Source organism: Dipteris shenzhenensis, chromosome 26 (genome assembly GCF_047967505.1).
Source record: "Dipteris shenzhenensis isolate YYH24624 ecotype China chromosome 26, Dip_SZ_1.0, whole genome shotgun sequence".
Classification (NCBI taxonomy): Eukaryota; Viridiplantae; Streptophyta; class Polypodiopsida; order Gleicheniales; family Dipteridaceae; genus Dipteris; species Dipteris shenzhenensis.
Window position 1 is genome coordinate 49,452,373 of NC_141621.1, and position 16,900 is coordinate 49,469,272.

The 16,900-nt window shown below is 40.7% G+C and overlaps 1 protein-coding gene across 1 annotated transcript in view; it reads left to right on the top strand.

The window, feature by feature from the left end:
- Nucleotides 1–9,147, top strand: part of MOR1 (ARM repeat superfamily protein) — a 90,587-nt gene extending 81,440 nt beyond the window's left edge. The window contains exons 52-54 of the mRNA XM_087397552.1: nt 102–173; nt 7,891–8,182; nt 8,282–9,147. Coding sequence (XP_087253678.1) covers nt 102–173; nt 7,891–8,182; nt 8,282–8,586 — 669 coding nt within the window. The 3' untranslated portion in view covers nt 8,587–9,147. The remainder of the gene's footprint in view (nt 1–101; nt 174–7,890; nt 8,183–8,281) is intronic.
- The last annotated feature ends 7,753 nt before the right edge of the window (nt 9,148–16,900 follow it).

Consider the following 16,900-nt stretch of genomic DNA (forward strand, 5'->3'; position numbering starts at 1 on the left):
TTGTTTCCTGGTTTCAGATTCGATAGCAGCGAGAAAGCTATAGTCTTTTTGATTATGTGTAAAGCACATTGTAGACTCAGCCTTTGTATGTTGGCATGCAGGTTGATATTTTTTCACAGTTGCAAAATGCAAGTGAGGCATTTCGGACTTACATTCGAGATGGATTAGCGCAGGTATTCTTTTCGAAACTCCACTCTGTCGGTAAACCTTGTTCTGCCTTGTTCATTATTGTTGTGAGGGTTTTTGTGAGGGCTTTGAGGAGGAGTGCTTGTCTTCTACGCCTGCCCCATCCCTTGTAGAAATCTCCTACCATGTCGTCCCTGGTAGGTTTCCCCTTTTTGAACTTTCTTTGCATGGAGATTTTTTGGCAACTCTCCTTTGTCTTGAACTCTTCAAATTGCTTTGTATGATAGATACGCTCTTTTTTTTTTTGAATCAGTGCTTGGTATGTGTTTCTCTCTACTGGTGTTTCCTCTGTTCTGCTGATTTCCAGGCATTCCTAGTGTCTTGACATTGTCCATTGTTGCATGCTGGGGTCGGTGAGAGGTGACATCTCTGCTTCACTCCGATCATGCTCTCTATGCACTCTGACAACCCTCTTCGGGCGCGTAGCAGCCCTCTGAATGACCCATATAGGCTTATCACTTTCCATGTCAAGACTCTTGGGATCTACATCTCCTTAAGGCTGCTAACCATGTAGGCATGTGGAATTGTGTCTAAGGCCTTTTCAAAACCTACTAAGCATATGTAGACTTTCTGGCATCTCAACTTCGCCTTCTCCATTGATGGCCCCAAGAATGAAAATGTGATTGACAGTAGCGTGCTCCCTTTGGAACCCGGCATGTCCTAAGCTCGCTACCCCTGTGCCTCTGTATAAGAGCCTATCTCTCTATGTAGCACTGATGCATAGATCTTGGCTAATGTTGGTCCAAGGCAAAAAAGATGAGACCAAAAAATCCAACACTGAGAGTGCTACACCCAGCAATGGTGGACTTGGAGGGTCCTTTACATCTCGTGGAAACCGTTGATGATGGCATGAAAAACTAAGAAGAACATAAATGAGAAGGATGTGTGAGTGTTAACAGAAGTTTCTGTCATGCCTTTCTATCGTGTTTGAAACCAGCAAGCTAAAGGGCAGCAATCCATAACTAACTTGACATCCACATTATTCACAGCCACAATACATTACTTCAGCCACTTCCATTAGTTAATACCATTGTGAAATAAACTTTAAGCACTGGAAGGGAGGCTAGAATGCCCCTAGTCAAAATGCCATACACAAGAGACGCAGATTTGGCCGCGAATGCTTTGGCACCCCTTTAGGTATTTGTTTATTTCCTTTGTCAATGAAATATGCTTTTACAACTAGGGCTCACCCTTGCCCTTGCTTCACTAGCAATTCCACTATTAAAGCCAATTTCTGGCTTCAATAGGCATCCAATTCTAAGCACAAGCTAGCACCCAACTGGCTAAGGCATCCCCGTGTGTCTGTGACCAACTAAAAGCTGACAGTGCTTCCCACAAGGCATCTAGCTTGCTCAAAAGTGTTTGGCAGTCCCTCAATCCAAAATCTAGCCTTTCAGGGCCACAATGCAACGATACAAGTCCCGAAATGCACAAGTGACCTCAAGGCAAGATGAAATTCACAACGCTGACCCTCTAGCAGCAATCTAGGTTCCCTCTGTGTCTGGGTGCCTATTCACAGCCTGATTTGGCCAGAAGAGGAATTCGAACCACAAGGGGGGCGATCTCTGGTCTCGCACCTGTCCTCTATCCAGGCCCCCAGCAGTGCACAGTCGACCTTCAGCCACAAAGGAGTTGGAAGACAGCAGCAAATAGATTCAAATCAGCCCCAAATGGCATTGAGCCAGCTCCCACGTAGATGACTTTCAGACAGAACACCTCAGGAGGGGAGCAAAAGATCAAGACAAGGGGCAGCAGCAATCAATCGTCAGCTCAGAGAGAGAGAGAGAGAGAGAGAGAGAGAGAGAGAGAGAAAGAGAGAGAGGGGTATTAACGTCTTCGGGAGATCTCGCAGGTCTATGAGACAAAGTACAAAATATATGTAACCCATACAAGCCATTGTGGGCTGAAAGCAAAGGGCACACTAAGGCCCTTGCTGAGATGTAGTATCTAGCAGCGCTTTACAGCCAGCAAAAGGCCTCGATATTCATGCCAAATGATCCGCACAGCTAGCAAATCTGCCTTGCTGTGCGCAAAGGACTCGTACAGAATCGCCTGGAATGGCTTTAAGAGAGCCTTGGAATGCGTGCCAAATGATCATGGGAAAGGAGCAAGAAGTTGTGCGTCGAATGAGCAGCCTCGTAATACGTGAGAGGGGAAAACATGCATCAAATGAATTGCCATGTGGCTCATTAATGCCTCCAACTCACTTTTGTTGGTCACACTTGTACCCTACCTTGGGCCCACCGTTTTGGGCCCTCTTATTCGTTGCCTTGGCCTAGCACTTGGGCCTAGTGAATGCACCTACGAATTGGCCCCACTTCTAACATAAAATTTTAGGGGCTTTTAGGAAGTTAGCCCTTCCTCTAGGCCACTCTCCCATGGCCAAAGTATCCACGGGTTCATTTGCACATAAAAATCACTTCTGTGTCAATCTCGAGTAGTCGGAGCTCCACACCATTGGGTGTTGTGCCATCTTTGAACCATGTCCAAGGCCACTGTTTGCATTTTCACCACCTCTTCATAGGATATACTTGTGGGTGACATAAGACAACTTGGTGTGGAGATGCCACAAGGATGGTACCTCTACCTTCAATGGAATGGGTGCTTGAAGGACGTGTGTCTAGTCTTGTTGACTCAGTGTGCTTGAAAGTCAAGGTCTCGATCTTGGCATCTATTGGTCAAGTCCTCCACGGGAAAGAATTCGTCTGTTATCTCTTGCCATCTAGGGCCATGACACATGGTGGGTCTCAAGTCTAGACCTGAGTCCGCTCAGCACATAGTCATTGTGGTTTTGTGTGGAAGCAATAGAGTAGAAAGGAAGCAAAAGTAGCGAAGACGAGCTGTAGATTGTTATTGGAGCAGCACTCAATTTCAAGAGGATAGTACATCTAATTTGATGGAACATCCCTTTAAAGGCTTACCCAAAAATCCTATTTTGGTACACCATAGGGCACACTAGCACACCAACTAGCACTAGCATACAAGGCCATTCTAGGGGATAACCTATTCAAACCCTCCTCCATTGTATGGTGAAGTTCTCTAGAAACATCTTAGAGATACCTGGAACTAATGCTATGGTTGCACATGTTCATCCAAAAGTATGTAGTTACCTATCAAAATACATGGATGGTAGAATCAAGTTACAAATGGAATTAGGTTCCTAAAAGCTTCAAACTTGGGATGGGAGGTGCCTTGGTAAAGATTTTTGCCAAATTATCTCGTGTCAGAACATAAGACGAGCGAATAGTCCTTGCTGATAGTCTTTATGACATAATCAATGTGCTTAACACATGCAATGACACACTGCATTTCACGTGATGGTTAAAGCAGTAGATAGGGATGGGAGATATCAAAATTTGCAAGTAATTGGGAAAAAGTCAGAAATGGAGGAAAAGCTTATGTTAGTTATAAGTCATTGCGTAGGGGGTAAAAAGAGGCTAGAATAATTAAAGTGTATGGAGAGGGATCAAGGAACCTTAAGTAGGAAATGAATATGCTAGGGAAAGAAGCACTTGTGGTAGAGGTCACGTGGGGCTTGGCAAACCACCTTAGAGTCTTAGTCTATCAGTAAATCGAGTGAAAATCAAGAGTTTGAGAATCTGATTCATTACTCTAGGTATCGGAGCCTCTTTCCAAGCTAAGAGAAGAGAGGTGCAGTAGATCAAAGAGCTGTGTAGAACAAGTCACGTCCCTGCGGAAATTATATCGTCTCAAATAACACACGACTTTAGCTGCACCAGCCATGAGAGTGCGTGCAGGGATCACGGCTTGAAATACAAAATCCAACTCTCTAGATGAAATTTCCAATTAAAGTCGTAGGCTGAGTTGTTGCAAAATGAAAGGAACAATGATCATTCAGTGGCTGATAAATTGATTAGACACTGTCGGTGATGGGAAATTGCTTGGAACCAGATTTTCCTACTGTTAGGAAGAAGATTGCAACTCTTGTGGCAGACCAACATGGTTGAAACGCAGAGACTGTGAATTTTCACATTGAATCTCTGTCTGAAACAGAGATGAGTTTGAAATTGCAAATGCCGAGAGATTTGCAACCACCTTATCATGACAGTGTTGCATCAATCACATCAATAGGTGCGATTCGTTTGCGAAGGGTGATGGCGGAGATGATAAGGGTTGGAGTCACCTTATTTTGCACTATGGGAGACTTGGACGAGGTCCGATGACTACTTGACGAGGGAATGAAACTGGTTTAGGGCAGAGTAAATCTGCAAAAGTTAAGGGCGAAAGACAAGGCTAGAATTGTGAGGAGCAGGCGTCGACTTTGAGAAACAGACTACCAACTACTCAAGAGTCTGGCAAACATGCCGATGGATGTGGCAAAGACAGAATGGTAGGGTACAGGCAGTAGCACTGTGGTGGAGGCTTGGTCGAGAGCTTCAAGGCTGCGACACAGTACTATAAGGGGATTGAAATATGACTATTGGAAGTGGAAACTGATCTCATGAAGGTCAAGAGCTGTAAGCTGATGAAAGGTTGAGTTGGGAGGATGTGTGATACTGCAAGATGCTAAAAATTCATCAAATTCACGGGACATGTACTCACCTCCCCTGTTAGGTGGAGTGTGAGCAGGCAAGAAGGTACTAAAGCAAGCTACGACATTGGACTTGGATTTCAATGGGTAAGCCCAATTATGCCTGGTGAAATCATCCAGAAAAGTAACAAAGCATGAATAAATCCCAATATTTGTTGTCTGCATTCGACCACACACATAACTGTAAATTAGATGCAACTTACGGGATGCACCAACACTCCCATATTCAGGAAAAGAAGGCCATGCATTTTCCAAGTAGGCATCCCTCACAAGCATGTTTCAACAACGCATGCATCTTTGGGAGATCAACAACCATATCCTGTTAAAGCAATGTGATCAGGCTACCATGTATCAAATCCCAAAGCGCCCATGCCACAAATGAGTATCTGCAACCACAGAATCCTCTACCACAATTGCGACAATGTCTGTCTCTCTGTCATAGGCATCAAGTGTATACAGACCCCTTGTTAATTGTCAGTGATAACAATGGTATCACCATTTCTGAAATCATCAAAGACAACTCTATAGTGCAATGTAGAAGGATGTAGCAATGGCTGAAATGAATATGAGATTCTTCTTGATGCCTGGAGCATACAAAACATCCTGTAGAGGGACATCATTACTCGGTGCTGCAGTAAAGCTCAAGCCCTTCATGGCATAAGATGCATTATTGGCACAAGTCACAAGACCCTCCTTCGGTTTATCGCAAAGAGGGGAAAAGAACTTACAAAAAGTAATTGCTTAGAAGCACCATTGTCCAAAGACCAAGTACTGAATGCTGTCAAAAACTGCCGTGCATGAATCATGAATAGAAGGATTGTATTGGCATGTATCCACAAAAGCCCAATCATGGTCAACAACATTGGCTAATATATTCTTCTTATGACAAGATGAAGCATCAGTAACTACAAGGCTAGATTGCTTCTTCTCCTCTGATTCTATGCGTGTTGGCCATTCAGAGAGATATGATGACCTGGGTTCCTGCAATAGTTGCATCTATTCTTTTTCTTTTCTTCATTCTTGTTGGTGTCCGAAGTATAACCACAATTATGCTTGGGTTTTCCACAAGGATTTGAAGTTTTCTCGTTACTCTTATGATGGGTAGCAAAAGCTTCATCACCAGAAATAGAGGCATTCGATTAGCACGGCTTTGAGCAACTATCAAAGCTATAATGGTTTCGATTGCCTTGCCCATAGCTACCAACCTCAACATGCTCGTAAACCCTGAATATGAGGTAGGAAGTCTCAGTGTTGTGGGCTTAATGTGCCTATTTGGCACAACCTCATTGACGTTGGCTAGTTGCTCTTTGAAGTCCTTGACCTTAGTCAGATAGGAATCCATACTTTCCCCTTCATCTATCTTCAAAACATCTAACTGCTTTCTCAGATATGCAGCCTGTGGTTCATTGCGTATCTGATTCAATGAGGCAAACTTATCCCAAGCGTCGGCTGCAGTCCTCCAAGGTCTGATGTGAGCATTATCATCCTCTTAATTGACAAAGCATTTAAGGCCTGAGTGGTAATCGCAATGGCAGTAGGTGCCTATGACGGCTGTCTCACCTCAAAACCAGCAATGATGTTCCACGAGTGCTTGGCCACCAACGCATGACGCATCATGTATGAACACTTGGGTAACTTGGTGCCATCAAGTATGTTGTCAAGAACAAGAATTGGAGAAAGGTCTTGGTTTTTTATTGCAGATAAGGCTACAAAATAAAACTGAATGAATCAAAATGACAGCACCAAGGCAAGTGCAAATGTCTGATTTTGACCACACAGAGTCAATAGCCTACACAATTTCTGTAATTGGAAATAAACTGCAAGTAAAACCTGAGGCACGAGGACAAAACTTCCAGAAAAGGACAGAAAAGCTAGCACAACAACTGTAGCAAATACACAAGTCCACTGCAGGTGACTGCACAGCTCTTCTAGAGAGATTCAAACTGCACAAAACACTCCTAAATTGCTCTGACCAGTCTAAACAGCACAACAGGGCTAACATGAACCTGAAACTGACACAGAAGCTCACAATCTGAGAAACCAGTACCCAAAACAGTTCGAAATGTATTTCTCAGAAAGCTGCTGCACAAAGATGCTCAAAACTGCCTTGGGATGGGGCTGATGAACAGCTTCAAAATCTGCAGGAACAACTCAAAAAATCACAGAGGCAGAAGTCGCCTACAATGTGCCTTTAGAATAGCGATTTGCAGGCTGTTAAAGCTCCGGAATAGCAATTGTGCAGTTCAGAAGTGCTGTACTAATATTCATACAGCAAAAATCAGCTCCAGAAGCAGTTGCACTGCCAAGAAACATCTGCAGAAAGCTCCAGAGGAAGTCGCACAGCAAATGGCAGCTTACAACCGCTTCTGCAGGATTCACACAGGAAGGAAAAGCTCCAGCAATGTTCCCAAACCTGCCGCAGAGGTGCAACATCAGCCTGCTGCAGGTTGCAGCTGGTCCTAGACAGATCGAGTGGGGCAGTAGTGGCCAGTTTCACACAATAGAAAGCTTCCAATCCGGCTGGAATGCACAGGCAGGGCTGGGACTCAGGCTATAATACCACTGATGGCTTTGCGTAAGGAATGGAAGCAGAAAAGAAGTAAAAGGAGCAAAAACGAGCTGTAAAGTGTTATTGCAGTAGCACTCAAGTGCAAGAGAAAGTTGATGGAATGTCACTTTGAAGGCTAACTCTAAATGGTCAACCCATGGGGCAAAATTAAGTCATAAGAGTTGACCTTTTCCAAATGAACTAATAGTGCTAGGACACTGGCACACCAGGCCATATCAGGGGCTAACCCATCATGTGGCTCATCTTTGGTCTATTATGACTTTGCATATGTTTTTGTATCCACACTATGTTGCAGAGAGTGCAGAGTCATAGATCTCTATAGTTGCTATGTGGTAGCAGCCTCACATCATCCCTCGATCTAGAATCGGTGAAATGACGTGTTGAGCTGCTCCATGGTGATCTGTACTACATGGGAAGGTGGATTAATTGTTAAACTAAAAAATAGTACCAACTTTTGTGTGTATGTGTGTGTGTGTGTGTGTGTGTGTGATGTGTGTGTGTGTGTGTGTGTGTGTGTGTGTGTGAGAGAGAGAGAGAGAGCGAGAGAGAGAGGTTCTTTAAAGTGTGGGTTAATATTAAACAGATGGAGAAGAATGCTGCTGCGGGGCGCACTCCAGGAAGTATACCAATGGTTACTCCTCCACCTGTATCATCTCCACTGCATACATCCTTAAAGCTGGCACCACCGTCACCTTTGAATACAAGGCAGTCCATCCGGCTGGAAAATTCTGGGCCCTTGATCAGTGGTCATTTGCATGATGACACCGGATCTATGAATGGGGCACTATCTCCTCCTCTGGACAGTTCTGACTGCAAGAAGGTCATGCATGTGAGGGCTTCATCAGGGCCATATGACAACATATCTGGTTTAGCAGGTAATAATTCTAATTTGTTTCCTGCGAAAGGACATATGCTGCCTTGTTTGGCCAGCGTGGACTTTCATTGTAATGTTTTGTTTTTTCAAATTTGTGAAGGAGAGGTAAAGACAAACTTTGCATCACCAACTCCGGGTACATTAGATGCAATCAGAGAAAGGATGAAAAATATTCAGGCAGCTGCTGCTGGGAAACTTGCGACGAACACAACTTTTGTCACATATTCCAATGGATCTATACCTAGTTTTCCACGCAGTTTAGCGTCACATGCTGTGGATCTTCCTAGCACAGATTCAACATCTCAGGGATTAGGGGCCCTACCTATGGAGGACAAGGCATTGTCAGGGCTGCAAGCACGGATGGAGAGACTGAAGACTGGAGGAGCATTGGGGAATTTTGTATAGATATGCCTATTATAGCCTTCTCAAAACATTGACGGAAGGTAAATTTGTGCTGGGTTGCGTATATTAGCCGTGTTGTAGAGGATTGGCTAGTAAAAGGTCAATCCAGGTGAATTAACATTCAAAATTCAAGAGAGCTTGAGTGAGGATCTGGTTCAGCTGTCAGATTCTTTGAGGCCTATTATATACAAAATGCCACAGCACATTGTTGAGAGGCATAACATTGTATATAAGATGTTTGTAGATCGTGCCATCGGCTTACCCCTTTTTCCTGCAAATCATAGCAAAGTATTTGCTAACTGCAGAGTTTAATCTCAGGATACCCTTCAAAGTTGCAGGGTGTTTTGAAATGCTGGATCGAAGGTTTATTTTTATCTTTGATTGTCTTTTTGATCAAGCTAGCATATGTTTTGGACTACATCTTCTGGGTGATTTGTGTGCTACGATAGCTCACATTCATTTATTCTACTGCTGTAATATTATTTCGATGTGATAAAGGCGTCAAATGATTATCTGCGTATGTATATCTATTTTCCCTTAACTGCTGTCAAAACGTTTCCCTAACTGGCCTTATTTCTTCCAAGCCTTCCCAACTGATTCTTCTTTCTGTTGCACCACAGTTCAAAGATACGGCAGGGGATAATATCAAGGACTATCATTGGCTCTTCATTATTGTTTGTGCAGAGTAGTATTTAATGTTTTAACAACACCATTGTAGCTTTACAATTTTGTACGTTCATTTCACATTGCTTTTGTGTGTCTCCTTAGTCTTGTCATGGAGGGTTGTAAATGTGCTCATTTTCTCTATAATTTATAGAGTGGGCGTGTAGATTAGAGAGTGGACATGTGGAGAGCTTTGTGCATTGAATGCATTGTCTTCAGAGTTGGACTCTGATGAGGTAGCAAGAGAAAACACAAAATTATTATTGATTCTTGGTGTTTTCTGTATTTACCAGATAGAGCTAAATATGATGATGCAAGCAGTTTGATTTTGCTAGGGCAGCTGGGAATATTTGATTTTCAACTAAATACTTTTAACTGCCCCATAAAGTCTCCTATGATCCATTGTTTGGTGTGTTTGGATATGGTAATTTTCACTGGATCGATTGTAGGTTTTTAATCTTCCAGGAATGAATTAAATATGTTTTGTTTCTCTTTCTAGTTGACATGAGATTGCACATTTTCATGGATTTTAAAAATTCCTTGATAATAGGACTAGGGAGTTTTGATGTTTTGACTTCTAAATTTGTGTTCGTGCTTGCAATGCTTCCTTCTCTTTTGTGTTGTTTACCCCAAAGCTTTTGGAATCCTGCACCCGTAGTTTTGAGTTGGTGTGTGCCAATACTAGAAAACCGTCATGCACTGTACATTGTGAATGTATAAACAAGACTTGGTTGTAGGCAGTGGCACTAGTTTATAAGAGTTTGTTTCAAGTGTGTAGAGTGATTGTAATATGCCTTGTAATACCAATATTGACACGCAAGAGCATCAGATCACAGACGAACTATATTCATATGTTATTGCAATCAGGTTGTTGATTTGTTCCTACCATTTTTGATGACCTCTTGTCTAGCAAAGATCATGACCGTATGGTCATGCTGTGCACTATGCTACTTGGATTTGCTTGTCACAGTAATGGTTAGTACAAATCTTCAAACTCTAGGCAGACATTGGGTGTATCAATTTGACACTGATTGCTCCTGCAATTGTGGATTCTTTACTTTTTAGTACTTTCTTTTTCTTTGTAAGGGCTTTGCTAAAAACTGTCAATGCCTTCGTTTTTTGTCGATTGGTAAATTTCAGTTTTCTACAGAAGTTGCAGATCTGATTCATAGTCAACGATGATTTTAGAGCACGATGTACTATGTGAGGACCTTATTTCTCTTATTCAAGCATGCGTGTTTTCTCACAAGCTTCCCTTTGTTTTTTTGCTAGGGGTGTAGACAGCACTGACATATTATGTTTACAATTTACCAATCTTATGAGTGACTATCATGAGATTGAAAGTGCACTATGTTGTGTTTTTAGAGGATGAATTTGGAAATGTTCTTGGATTCATCTAGGTATATACTTCTCCCATATTTGCGGACACGCAAATTTCACCTTGTGAAGTTTTTGTCCAAGTTGCAACCTGTTGGTAGTGTGATCATTCTTTCTATCTTAAATGGTGCGTTTCCCTATTAGCTAGATTTAGATGCTTGTTTGGGAGACACTAAAATAAAATCGTTCAGACTTCACAAGCAGTTGTAGCTTGAATGAAGAGATTTTGGACTACTTTTTGATTAGCCTTCTCCTTTAGCGCTAGCATTCGTCATGGCTGAGTCTGCCCTTCACCTCAGGAGTGTTGATAGGAACTCAGTTCGAAGATTTTGTATAAATGGATTCTCAAGTATGTGTGGGTGTGTGGATTTGTATGTGAGCATATTTTTATACTATGGTCTACCCCCACTGTTAGGCATTGATGATGTCAGTGGGGTGTCATAGTAGCTAGTCCTTGCTATGCGTGATAGAGTTTATGGTTTTCAATCTTATGAGTGACTATCGTGAGATTGAAACTGCACTACGTTGTGTTTTTAGAGGATGAGTTTGGAAATGTTCCTAGATTCATCTAGGTATATTTTATTTGTTGATGAATATTCTCAACTTATGTAATTGTGAAGTGTTCCATGTGCTTGTTCTATTGTATTAACATGTATTTTGTTCAAAATTGGAGCGGAGTTGTGTATGAGTGTGTACACTTAAAAAGTATCTCATTTTTTATTCATTGCTTCAATCTTGTATTCCGTTGGCAGTTAGTAGAATATTTGAACCTTGTCCATCTTGGTGGTCAATTTAGCTGTGAATAATACAATTAAGGATAGCCTAGGTTTAGTTACTTGCGGGGTAGGAGAGATCGTAGTGGATAAAGCTAGTGGTTTAGGATGGGTAATCGCAGCAAGCGTATGTATCTCAAAGGAGGTCTAGAATGGAATGGAGTTGATGTACTAGCTTAAGGCTATATATTGGCATGGGGGCTTGCGTAGGGCTACAGTGGATCTGGGAAGTAGCATGGTATTGGTTAGCAAACTGGTTGAATTTATCTTCATGGAAGGGCTTTCATAGTATCGAATGCGGAGGTCTAATGAGCTAGGTGCAGGTCGTAGATCTTTTTTATTGGAGTCATATATCGATAACCTAGGTTTATGTTACTTGTAGGTTAGGAGAGACGCTAGTGAATAAAGCTAGTGGTTTAGGATGGATAATCCTAGTCTATAATGGAATGGAGTTGTTCTGCTAGCCTAAGGCTAGTTATTGGCATGGGGGTTGTGCAGCGTTACAATGGATCTTGGCAAATGCCCAGGTCTAATGAGCTAGGCTTAGGTCGTAGATCTTTTTCATATATAATTATGCATTAACATAGGAAGCAAAGCTAGAAGCCCTTATAATCATATTGCTTGCTCCAAAATTTAAGGGGTGTGTTGCAAAAAACATTTTTTAGTGTTGTTTAAGCCGTTTTAGATTTTGGTTAATGATATGGTTGGTATAGTCATAGCTCTATTGTAGAGGTTGTTTCAAAATTTTTTTGTAAGTTGTGCTAGCATGAAGGCAAGGAGCTTGGTGTTTGTGTGTTAGGAGCATAGTGTGCTTAAAGGAAGGAGTATGTTGTATGTTGATGTTACAAGGGAGATCTCTTACCTTGTGACATACTTTTTATGTAACACATTTTATATCGCATAAATAGGGGGTTGTCTTAACTGGGCTAGGCTTTTTTCTTTGCTATTGGAATCCATGTGAGGAGATCTCTTACCTTGTGACGTACTTTTTATGTAACACATTTTATATCGCATAGAAACAAAAATAGGGGGTTGTCTTAACTAAGCTAGGCTTTTTTCTTTGCTATTGGAATCCATGTTTGTATGATTTTTAATCAAAAAGTCATCTTTTATTTAGTATTATTTGCATGACAAACCTCTAGATCAAATGTGTAGATGGTTATTTAGGATATCTCACATACTAGACAAACTACAAAGACATTAACGTGGAAGATTACGAAGATCCTATCAGTGGATTAAAATCCAAAGTTTAAAAGCTTCATGACATGGCAAATTTGGTAAAGAAAAGTCAACCCCTCCATGATGTTCTTGGAACCTCCTAGCTTGGTTAGATAGTTGGACAAGTCACTTGATTTAATGTTATTGGTTAATTTTGTTTGACTGTCATGTAAGGATGATTGAAAGGGAAAACACTTATTTAGTAGAGAGATTTCCAAGTGAGACCAATTTTAATAACTCTTTGAAAAAGAGTCTATAAGGTGATGCCATTTTTATAAATTGGTAAAGTTGCAATTGAAGCTACATGGTCGATATCAAAATTGTGAAGCAAACAAATGTCTTGAACATGAATCATCATGTATTAGAGGACTCAAGTGGGAATATCATAATTAAGTCTGATTGGAACAAAATGAAATCGTGAAAATGCACAATGTGCTTTGCAAAGATTTGTGACGATAATATTGTCCCTCTGCCAAAATACAAGGATTGGTACATTCTGTCAAATTAGTAATTTTCTATAATTTAAGGAAAGTACTTTGAATCGATTAGGTTTGAAAACGAAAATTGATCTTACTAAATTGGCCAATGCTTGAAAGAATTCCTATCTTTTAGATGTATGCAAGGTGACCATTTGAACAAGGATTGCGAGTTTGAAGACCAAGAAGGCATTTTAGATAATGGAAGTCATCAGTGAGTCTAAATTTTGCTTTGTTGAAATTTTCATTTAGGATCTATCCACTTTGGTTTTTTATCATAATAATCTTGTCTAGATCCAGGGTAAAATGTTAGGTGAATATGTTTAAATCTTTCTTAATCAAACATGAACTTGTAACTTCAATCCCCATATTAGAGTGGCCATCTTTAGAGTACAAATTGATTGTGTAAAAGATTGTTGTTTACTTGTGTTGAATCTTTCAAGTGTGGTTTTATGACAGAAATGACACACGTGTGTGTGTGTGTGTGCGTGCGTGCGTGTGCGTGTGCGTGTGCGTGTCTCGCAAAAAAGAGACTTCTATTAAGTAAGAACACAACACTGAGAGCAAAGCTCAAAGAAGTACATCATGCAATGCATGAAAAAAGGAACCCAGATAGGGCAAAATCAAGCTCTTGTGCAAGAGCTAGAAACTAACCAATGTTGATGTTGACAGTGCCACCTCAAACTTGTGGGGAAAATACTCCTCTTGGTAGAGGTTGCTCGTGAAGGTCCCTACATGGTCTACCAAATGGCTACCGAAGTGTGTACTATGTCTGTCCATATACTAGTATGTGCGGGATGGACCTCGAAACCATTCAAAACCTTTGTACATTTGGATCTCCAAATATGGCATGTTGATATGCTCACAAAATGCATACACAGGTCTGTATAGAGAGCTAAGAATATCGTCTAGAGAACATGACTGTTGTTGAGTTGAAAGAGCCTAAGAAGAGTCATGTCTCTCGTACAAAACTTGAAGCCCCAAAAGAGAGAGTGATGCTAACGAGGACAGAGTCATGAAGAAAGGAGAATGCCTAAAGACGCTCAATAGTCTAACGATCTCCCTCCAAATGATCCTAACCTATTTGTAGTCCCTTAGGCAATGTTGAATAGACTCAATAACTAGGACATGGAATCAACCCCGAGCTTCAACCTCCACTAGTTCACTACAACCCCTCTGTGTATAGAGAGCCAAAATAAAAGAGTGACTTTTCTATTCCTAAGGGATTTCTCGAGTCTCTGCCAATAGTATTCCTATGGATCGGCAAGAATCTGGAAATTGTCCCAATGAGGAGCTTTGTTTCGATGCTTATAAAGTAAATTCATTGATCCATATTCAAATTTTGTAAATTCTTTTGAAGTATACAATGCAATGCATGAGTTTGAAATTTAGTTTTGTGTATTAGTTACTAGACTCGTCGTAATAGCTGTAAATGATATTGTCATCTATAGTAGAACGAAACACAACTTAAAACTTTATCTTGACCATATTAGCTTCGGAGAGGGGGTACATATTGATGGTGGGATGTGAGAAAGTATCAGAATTTCAATACCTAGGACGATAAGACAGGTCATATCTTTTCTTGGTTTTATGGTATTCTTCTATAACCCTATTAGGGACTTTGCAAAGTTGCTCTTGCATTGACGACACATCTTAAGGGGGTGATAAAAAAGAGCAACAAGCATGTAAGTTGGAACGAGTCATTGAATGGAAGATTTTAAACTTTGCAACACCTATGTACTATTGCTTTATGTAGCTATTGTAGATCCTAACAAGCTGTTTTGCTATAGGTAGTACTCTGTTCCAAGGTGAGAGAAGGGTTGCCTTTAAAAGCAAAAAATTAAATGATGCTTAATTAAAGTATTACACTTAGGCAAAAGAGAGTTGTATGCAATAATGCATGCCTTGAGAGTATGGAAGGTATTATCTATATGAATCAACTTTGAGTTTTTAGTTGACCATGTTGATGCAAGAATATAGTATTTTCATTGAAAAGGCTTGATGGAGTTAATGCTTTATTTTAATTGAAATTGAAATTAATTTTTGTCTCTTTCTTAAAAGTCTATGCAAGATGGATATATTTTCGACATGGTAGGAAGTCGAGGAGGGGGGCTCTAGAGAGAATAAGGATTCTCCAAATGATGGATTACTACTGTTAAGAAGGTTTTAAGAAATCAATTTACAATCTAAGATGGATTGCAATAACACAAGGTTAAGATATATCTTGTTTTGATATTATGAACATTTTAGTGCACGTTATTAAAATCAGGAAATTAAATGATGCTCAAGTGAAGCATTACACTCAAGCAAAAGAGAGTTGCATAATATTGCATGCCTTAAAAGTATGGAAGTATCAACTTCATTGAGCCTTTTCAATGAAAATACTAAATTCTTGCATCAACATGGTCAACTAAAAACTTGAGCCTTTTCAAAGAGAATACTAAATTCTTGCATCAACATGGTTAACTAAAAACTCAAAGTTAATGCTTTGATTTTTAGTTACACTGATTTTAATTATATATCTTTCTTAAAGGTCTATGCAAGATGGAAGTCAAGGAGGGAGGCTCTAGAGCGAATAATGATTCTCCAAATGATGGATTGTTAAGAATGGTGTGAGATATCAATTCACAATTTAAGATGGATTCCAATTCCATAGGTTAAGAAATGTATAGATAACTTGTTTTGATATCAGGATTTTTTTGTGATGGGTGGATTGCCTTAACGGTGTCATCTTGAAGAGGTTTGGGAACTTGTGATGCAACCTTCTTCTGAAGTGTTGCATGCTTGTATTAGATTTGTATCAAGAGGGTGAATCCAATGCTATACAAGCATTCTGAGGATTGAAAAGGAAGGGCAAAGTAACGACACACAATCGGAGCAAGAGGTCTAGTAATAGAGTTCAACATGTAATGGGAATTGATCTGGGGATGTAATCTTGTATGCTAGGGATAAGGCTGAAAATTTTCATGGGAATCGCTCTGATGGGCAGGGGTCTTCTTAGACTTGTGGGTCCACATTTTTAGGGAGGGACTAAATGATGCCTACCAAAAGATTCCATGTGCGTGCTACCATGTCCACTAGTTGACGACCCACAACAGCCTCTTTTTTTAGACATTCATGTATCTAGAGAACCAAAAGATCATAGTTCTCCAAATTATCATTGTGTTCACCATGTTAGAAAAGTTTGACTTGTCTCCAAAAACTCATCTCTCAAGAGGTTAGCATTCCTTTGTAGTTAGATTTTCCATAACTCGTGGGACCTGATGCTATAGGCTTGTCCCTAATAGATTATAGGCATACCTAAATGGAAAATATCAAACATGCATCTTGACTATGTCCCAAATGTGCAAGAAAATTGGAAATTCATAAAGAGCCCCCCCCCCTCAGCCGTCTTACCACGGGTGCTGGCACAGAGTTAGCCAGGGCTTCTTCCTTGAGTTTTGTCACAATTGTGCACCCGTCGAAATAGCTTTACAAGCAGCATTCCCCTTCCTTGCTAACGCGATGTTTTCACTCACTCATGCGGGGAGGTGTTCTTGTGTTCTGTTGCATCTCTTACATCCCCCATCCCCAAGTTTAATGTTCCTTAGCTTTGCTAGGTGTCCATACTACTTTATGAATTAAAAACCACAAGAGGCAAGAGTGTTTCTCAAGGATGGACTTCGGCCATATTTAACCAAATTGAGCTCTCCATACTTGAGTAGTCCTTCCTATGCCATCACTTGTTTAAATGGGCTAGCTTCTCTTCCTGCTTCCCAAATATTGGGACAAGGAATAAAATCTTTTGTCCTAGCCACGTATCTTTGAGAC